The 8,649-nt window shown below is 49.4% G+C and overlaps 1 protein-coding gene across 1 annotated transcript; it reads left to right on the plus strand.

Moving 5' to 3' along the window:
* Positions 1-6,459: 6,459 nt before the first annotated feature.
* XCR1 (X-C motif chemokine receptor 1) lies at positions 6,460-7,404 on the plus strand. Its single transcript, XM_006020659.3, has one exon. It carries the CDS (start codon positions 6,469-6,471, stop codon positions 7,402-7,404), a length of 936 nt encoding a protein of 311 aa, XP_006020721.2. The 5' UTR covers positions 6,460-6,468.
* The last annotated feature ends 1,245 nt before the right edge of the window (positions 7,405-8,649 follow it).

Below are 8,649 nucleotides of genomic sequence, written 5' to 3' on the forward strand. Positions count from 1 at the left end.
TCTTCTAGGGACTTGAAGGGGATGTACTCGCCCTCCACCATGAGCCCCCTCTCCACTGCCTTTTGTGCAGAAGCCTCCGAGGCAAAGAAAAAGGCCCCCTTCCCATGAAAGCAGGAGGCCACCACAGTCGAGGGCCCCCACTACCCAAGCCAGGGCCTGCACTGAGGCCTCAAGGTACAGGTTCTCCCACTTGGTAGTTGGCATTTCACCCTGTGCCTGGGGGTGAGTGCTGGAAAGGGCGCCCCACTGCCCAAGCTGGAAGGGCCAGCAGTGGAGGATCCAGGACCCATGGCTTCGGGTCACCCCACAGCTGCCTGTGCATAGCTGCAGTTCCCCCACTAGGGGCAGCATTGGTGGGGCTGGGGCTAGGAACAGGGACAGGCTGAGTGGGTGTTCTTGCTAGTGTAGTGCACCTGGTCCCCTCAGGTCATGCTTGGAGGTGGGGCCTTTGACCTTCCCACCCCCAGCTGTGGAGGAGACTAAAGAGGAGCCCCTCCCACTGTCCCTGCCCTTGGTCCCTGATGGTGGGGGAAGGGGCTTGGCTCCCTTCTGGAGTCCTACCTGCCCCTGCAGCGAGATTTCAGGCTTCTCTGTCCCTGAAGGAGGTTGGTTGGACTCTGCCTCTGGGGTCGGGGCTGCAGGGGCATGCATCCCCTTGGGGGCTCACCTAGGATCTGCCCCCATAATGGGGCCCCTCCTGCAGGAAGTTCTGTAGGGGCATTTGCCCCCCCCCAGAAGGTTCCTGCCCTGCCATTGCTTCACATGAGGAAGGGGAAAACAATAAAGAAAACTAAAATATACAGTGGGGCTGGTGAATCTAATAAGGGCAGGCTGGGGCTGTGAGAGAAATGGCGGAGGGGGGAAGGGGGCTGAAGCTTACTGAGATACAGCCCCACAGGAAAAAAACCAGGAGGGCTATGTTTGGGGAATGTGGAAGAGGGTGAACACACACACACACACACAAGGGCTGGGGATACTCAAGCTGGCTTACTCAGCCACACAACAAACACCAGGGCAGGGAGAGTGGACCACACAAGGGCAAAAACCACACAAGGACTTACCACACAAGGGCAAAAACACACAGGGAAGGATGCTGAGGCAGATGTAAAAGATGGCTGGAGTGGTGGAGGGGCATTGTTTGTTGAAGATCAGTCCAAGAGCCCCTCAGGCCTCCAGCCAGGCACTCAGCAGCAGAGCAATGAAAACAAAGCAGGATCAGAGGCAGTGAGGCAGCTGTGGGGGAGTGCAGGAGCAATCCGTCAATTAGGGAGTAATCCAGTGCAGCTGTGGTGTTGAGTGGTGCAGGGTGGTGCAGCAGGGAATCTCCCTCTCTCCTGAGAGGGGGCAACAGCCGAACAGATGACAGCAATTGCAGAAACAGCAGCAGCGGTGGTAGCAGCCATCCAGTTCAGCCACTCAGGTGTGCTTCAGGTGAAAGTGGAGGTGAAGGCAAGGGGTGGCCTGCCAAGGCAGCTGGGGCAGGCACAGCACCTTTAGGTTCTGGCACTGATGGTTGGGGAGGGGCCCACAAGCAGCACAGGTTTCCTCCCTGGGCTGTCGCCTGACCATGACTTGGTGGCGGGCTGGGCAGCAGGCCGGAACAGGGGTGCAGAAGCTGGGGTGCGGTGGAGGCCCCTCCCCAAGGGTGGGCAGCAGCATGCAGCAGAGGACCCCTCCTGTGGGAGAAGGGGCACCAACAGCAGCAGCAGCGGCCCAAGGCAGGAAGGGGTGCAGCCAACTTATCCCCAAATGCTCTGAGAACAAGTCAGCAGCTAACAGTAGCCAGAGGCAGGAAGGAGCCTGGCCATCTTCTCCTCAGAAGCTCCTGAGACCAAGCTTGCAGCAAACACCACCAGTAGCAGCCTGGGACAGGAAGGGACATGGCCAACTTCCTCCCAGAGGCTCCTCCCTCAGAAGCTCCTGAGGGCAAGTAGCCCTGAGCGGCTCACCAGGGCAGCTTTTTATACCACTGAGGCCTACACAGGTACTGGCCCCAGCCTCTAGCTTCCCCTGGCTGAAGATCTGGGAGAAGCTGGGCTGGGTCAGTTTGGCACAACTTGCTCCACACCAAAGTGTATGTTCAGGCATGAGTGCGGAGGCACAAATCTCTGGCACAAATTTGTGCTGCTCCTATTTGAGCTGCTGCAACCACACATGCCTGCATGCGTGGATGTGCCCCTTGGTAGCATTTGGAAAGGCATATTTAATTTGACAGTATTTGCACAACACAGGTTTTATTTCAGAGTGACTTGCAGTTGCAGTGTGGAGATGCTTTGGTATGTTAGAAGATGGTCACACCATGTTGCTGAGGGAAAAAAAGAAATAAGTAATTTAGTAGCTAGATTACATATATAAGCACCAAGCTACAGTATGTGAAAAATTTAGAATTGATGGAGGGGAGCCCTCCTAAGTAAAATAACTGTGAACACCCCCCCACCCCCTTCTTTCAGACCTTATCTCATTGCTAAGGTAAGGGTAGAAGGTGATTTGTTCAGAAAGCTTCAGATTGGTAGGAACTCCATTATGAATTACATAAATTATGAACATATATTAACTGAATATATAGTTTAATATACCAAAGTCAAAGACATTGAAACGGTTACCTTTCAATAAACAAGAAGTCTACTTTCATTTCCTTTGTGTTGCTAGTTGTTAGGTACTTCTGTGGATCTCCAGGTCACAGGGAGGAGGCAGGTTCCATTCTACCACCAAAATCTTTAGGTTTCTTTTTCCTCTGAGGCTTTGCTACCTACAATGGGACTTAAGCAGTTTCTTCACACAAGCAAGGAGGGCAATAAGCTGCTTGTTTCCACTGAGCTGCCAGTGTCTATTCCCAGTACTTTGAGGGGAGAGGTGACCAGGTTGAAGGGCCTAGTCAGGACTCAGGAGGAGGATATATGAGTCTGTCTCCACCAGACTCTAGATCAAAGATCACCAGAGGAAGAAAGGCTGCAGGCAGTATGGAAATACATAAGCAAAGAAGGCCCTGGATCCTTCCTTCCCCTTCCTGTGCAGATGGCAGCACCCTGTGGGGAAAGAATGCATCTTGGATTTGAAAGTTGTATCGTGTCTACCATATAAAGGAATTGTAATGATCTAATACTGTAGATTGTCTTACATAAAACATCTTCATATTATATAGTTTTTAGAAATCATTTTGAGGGAGCAAAGGACAGCTGCAATAAACAGTATTTGAAAACCTTGTCTTAAAAAGCATTTCATTCATCACTCTAAAAGAAAATACTTCGTAAGAGGTTTTTTCCAGTTTTTCCCAACATTTCTAATTTTTCCATTGAAAAAAAACCCAGAAGGATTTTTTTCCCAATCTTTCCCTTTTTTCCCCCCAAGCTAAAAACTTTCCCTTTTTTTCCCTGCACATCTCTAGGGGCTAGAGAGAAGATGACACCAGAGGGGCCCAGAGGCCCAGGCAGGGGCAAAAGAAGTCCAGCAGCCCAGAGCAGGACCAAGACAGATTGGGACCGGAAGGGTCCAGCAGCCCAGCAAAGGGCCAGGAATAGTGAGGCCCAGTGAGGGGCCAGGAATTGTGCAGTGGGACCAGAAGGGTCCAGCAGGTCAGCAAGGAGCCAGGAATAGAGTGAGTCCAAGGGGCCAGGAGGAGTGAGGCCCAATGAGAGGCTGGGAATATTGCAGTGGAACCAGAAAGGTCCAGTAGCTCTGCAATGGGCTGGGAATAGAGAGAGACCAAATAAGGAATCAGGAAAAGAGAGGGGCAATCAGGGTCCAGGGGCCCAGAGAGGGGCTACATGAAGAGCCCCAATGTGGTCCCCATTTTCAAGAAAGGGAGGAAGTAGGATCCAGGAAACTACAGGCCCATTAGTCTTACCTTGGTCCTGGGGAAGCTGTTTGAGAAAATTATCCAGGAGCACATCTGCAAGGGACCAGCAAGGGAGATCATGCTTAGGGGCAACCAACATGGGTTTATTCGAGGCAGGTCCTGTCAGACCAACCTGGTGGCCTTCTATGACCAGGTCACAGAATCCTGGGATGCAGATGTTGCAGTGGATGTAGTCTTCCTGGACTTTAGGAAGGTCTTTGACACTCTCTCTCACCCCATTCTCATTAAGAAATTAGGTGACTGTGGCGTCAATGCCTACACTGTCAGATGGGTCGCAAATTGGCTGGAGGGACACACCCAGAGAGTGGTGGTGGACGGATCATTTTTGACCTGGAGTGATGTGGGCAGTGGGGTCCCCCAGGGCTTGGTCCTCAGGTCCGCACTGTTCAACATCTTCATCAGTGACTTGGATGACGGGGTGAAAAGCACCTTGCTCAAATTCATGGATGACACTAAGATGTGGGGAGAAGTGGGCATGCTAGAGGAGAGGAACAGGCTGCAACTAGATCTAGACAGGTTACAGGGGTGGGCAGATGAGAACAGGATGGGATTCGATACTGACAAGTGCAAGGTATTGCACCTAGGAAGGAAGAACCAGCAGCATGCCTACAGGCTGGGGAGCTCCCTTCTAGTCAGCACAGAGGCAGAAAAGGATCTTGGAGTCATTATTGATTCCAAAATGAACATGGGCTGCCAATGTGGGGACGCGGTCAGGAAGGCTAATCACACCTTGCCATGCATCCACAGATACATCACGAGCAGGTCCAAGGAGGTACTCCTCCCCCTCTATGCGACATTGGTCAGGCTGCAGTTGGAGTACTGCATCCAGTTCCGGGCGTCGCACTTCAGGAGGAATGTGGACAGCATCGAGAGGGTCCAGTTCCCCCGAGCACTACCGGGAGTAATGAGGAACAACGGCCATAAGTTGACCGAGAGTAGATTCAGGCTAGATATCAGGAGGCACTACTTCACAGTCAGGGTGGCTATGATCTGGAACCGACTTCCAAGGGAAATGGTGCTCACTCCTACCCTAAGGATCTTCAAAAAGAGGCTAGACAATCACCTAGCCAGGGTCGTTTGACCCCAGTACTCTTTCCTGCCCAGGGTAGGGGGTCAGAATTAATGATCTGCTCAGGTTCCTTCCGACCCTACCTACTATGAAACTATGAAACTATGAAGAGACCAAAGGGCCTGGCAGCCTGGAGAGGGGCTGATTGAAAGGCCAAGAGGTCTGAGGAACCAGGAGGGGCCAAATGAGGGACCAAGGGATCTGGCAGCCCAGAGGAGAGTTGAGCAAAGGACCAAGGGATCTGGCAGCCCAGATTGTGGCTGAGTGAGGTACTGAGGAGCCTGAAGACTTGAGTGGGGCTATGCAAGAGACCATGTGGTCTGAAAGCCCAGAAGAGGGCTGTGTGAGAGATGGAGGGTATGAGCACCTGGAGGAGGGCTGCATGAGTGTAGGCATGTGACAAAGAGAACAGCCACAATGATGCCATCTGTGAGGCATGGGACATGGCGTAGGGAAGGTATGGAGCTATGCAATTAGCCCATAAGGCAAAGGACCACAGCCACCAGGTGGTCATTAGAGCAAGATGGGAGCATGGTGGCAGAAAGAGATCCAAGACTCCAAGATGAACATGGCTGACAATGCGAGGTCACGGTCAGTAGGGCTAACCGTACCTTGTCATGCATCCACAGATGCATCTCAAGCAGGTCCAAGGAGGTGATCCTCCCCCTCTATGCGACACTAGTCAGGCCACAGCTGGAGTACTGTGTTTAGTTCTGGGCTCCACACTTCAGGAAGGATGTGGACAGCATTGAGAGGGTCCAGAGGAGGGCCACCCGCATGATCCGGGGACAGCAGGGCAGACCCTACGAAGAGAGGCTATGGGACCTTAACGTGTTCAGCCTTCGCAAGAGAAGGCTGAGGGAGGACCTGGTGGCCATCTATAAACTCACCAGGGGGGACCAGCAGGGTTTGAGAGAGACCCTGTTCCCCCTAGCACCCCCTGGGGTAACAAGGAATAACGGCCACAAATTGTTAGAGAGTAGGTTTAGACTAGACATCCGAAGGCACTACTTCACAGTCAGGGTGGCTAGGATCTGGAACCAACTTCCAAGGGAAGTGATGATAGCTCCTACCCTGGGGGTCTTTAAGAGGAGGCTCGATGCCTACCTGGCTGAGGTCATCTGAGCCCGGTTTTCTCTCCTGCCCAGGGCAGGGGGTCAGACTTGATGATCTACAAGGTCCCTTCCGACCCTACTTCTATGAATCTATGAATCTATGAAGATCAGTCCAGGAAGCCCTGGGACAGCCTCCCTTTTAGAACCATAAAAGACGTCAAGACATGGTGGGAAAGCAAAGGGAAGGCTATGGTTAACAGGGAGGCATAACAAGAAGCTTCTTCTATGTGTAAAATGACATATGAAGTTTTACTACTGCTTTTTTGGTTTAAAACTGTTGGCTTCGAGGATCTTCCTACCCACTACAGTGGAAAGTGCATCATCTACACATTGAAATGGAGTCAACAGCTTGGGATGAAAGCATCTACAGCAATACTTTTGACTACTATACTTCTGACAATAGCAGTGATGTTAGCAATTTGTGTGAGATGGATGACTTATCTCTATTTAGTAGCCTTCTCACGACTATCCTGTACTCTCTGGCCTTTTTGTTCAGCCTGCAAGGAAATAGTCTAGTGTTATGGATCCTAATGAAATATGAGAACCTTACGTCTTTAACAAATGTGTTCATCATGAATCTTTGCATCTCTGACCTGGTGTTCTCATGCATGCTGCCCTTTTGGATTGTGTATTCTTTATATGGCTGGATCTTCGGGGATGTCCTTTGCAAGGCTGTAAATGCTGTTTTCTCCATCAGCTACTACAGTGGTATTTTCTGCGTGACCATGATGACTATTCTCCGATACCTGTTGGTGGTGAACCCCCTGTCAAGCCTGAGAACGCACACCCGCCAGTACGGTGTTCAGGCAAGCTTGATCATTTGGACTTTTAGCATATTGATTGTGGTTCCTGAGATCATGTACACCCAGAAGCAACCTGATTTTGAAGACCGCTTTATCTGCGATTACAGTGACAAGTACTGGAAGGATTTGGACCGTTACCTGAGAATTGTCTCCTTTCTGTTTTCCTTTATTGTCATTGTATATTGTTACCTCAGGATACTGACAATTCTACTCAAATCAAGATCACAAAGGAAACAGAGAACTGTGAGACTCATTCTCATTATTGTAGTTTCCTTCATTTTCAGCTGGGCACCTTATAATATAGTCTCTCTCATGCTTTCTTTTCCATCTAAAAGCTGTGAGTTTGAGAGGAACATTAACATTGCCTTCTACATCAGTCGCAAAATTGCTTTCTCCCACTGTTGCCTCAACCCTGTGCTCTACGTATTCGTTGGGGTCAAATTCAGAAGGCATTTGAGGCACCAGTGCAGTCACTATTGGACATGCATGAATGGTCCAGTCGCCAGCCCCAAGAATTCTTCTCATGGCAAGTTCCACTATGAAGATGCCTCCATTTACTGAAGCAAAGTCTGTTCTGCGGTGCAAATCCTGAGGGAAATATTCTAATTTAGAAATGCCTTATTAATAGCTGATTTCAGAGGCATTCATCTAAAAGCCGGGGGGAAAAAGGGGAAGCCATTTGTTTTGCTTGTAAATAATCCTTTTTGAACTTTTTATGTTCTCATTTACACCTATTTGTTTCCATTGCTCTCAGTAGTTTTGCACTGGTAGAAATCAAAGCAGCATTTGCCTCCTGTCTGTACTTGGATGAAGCCAGGTCTTAGGTCTTAGGTCTGGAATCTGGACTCTCTGATGTTCTTTTCCCTCTTTTTGTGTTAGTGGGTGCATCTATGTGTGTGGTTTACTACAGAGTGGACTCATAAGCTCCACAGTACAGCGTGACCATCTAGACATGCACCCACATTAGGGTACCGTAAATTAATTAGCTGTGCTGTAGGATAGTACTGTCCGAGACAAATACTATCCTACAGTGGAGTAGTTACGTGTGCCGAAATACACGTGTAGACTGTGACCAGGGCTGGCTGGGGCATGAGGGTGCTACAGTGTGGAAGCTGCCTGCTGGCTAGACCCCACAGTGTAGCCCCCTTGCGCCGCAGTCATCCTACTAGGACAGAGCAACCCTGGGCTGGCAGGCTGATCTCCCAAGCACCCTGCCAGCCAGAGTTGCTTCACCCCAGCACAATGTGCTAAGGTCCTGGGTGCACAGATGAATGCTGTGCCTGGGAACAATAAACTCCGACACAAGCTGCACCAGATCTTATTGCTATGTGCTAATTGCATATATAGATGCATTCAGTAGCTACTGATATCAGCTTAGTGCAAACCCTTTTTTATTGTTAGAGTAGTTTGGAAATTGGTAAAAGGAACTACATTTTCAAATGCACTAATACGTACTTAAGTCTCGTAACCACAAAGGGTAGAATGAATAGTCATTCTGAATAAAGCTGAAGCTTTTCACATTTTAATAGTTATTATCAAAATATAGATAGTCTCCTTTCTTTGTAAAATATGCTTTAGGTTTTCTTCTTTTCTTCAAGGAATGATAGAATTGAATTTGCTCCATACTCATAATGTACCTGAATTGCAGATGCTCCTGATACTATAATATTTGATATCCTAATCTGGGTGTAGAATCTCAGATTTAATAATGAGGTAATATTTTGCAACAGACCTTGAAATAGTGCTCCAATTAGCAACAGCTTTTCTTAGGCAAACACTTTGCAGTATCTTCATGGAACTGACAGT

The sequence above is a fragment of the Alligator sinensis genome, unplaced genomic scaffold, assembly GCF_000455745.1.
Source record: "Alligator sinensis unplaced genomic scaffold, ASM45574v1 scaffold54_1, whole genome shotgun sequence".
NCBI classification, from domain to species: Eukaryota; Metazoa; Chordata; order Crocodylia; family Alligatoridae; genus Alligator; species Alligator sinensis.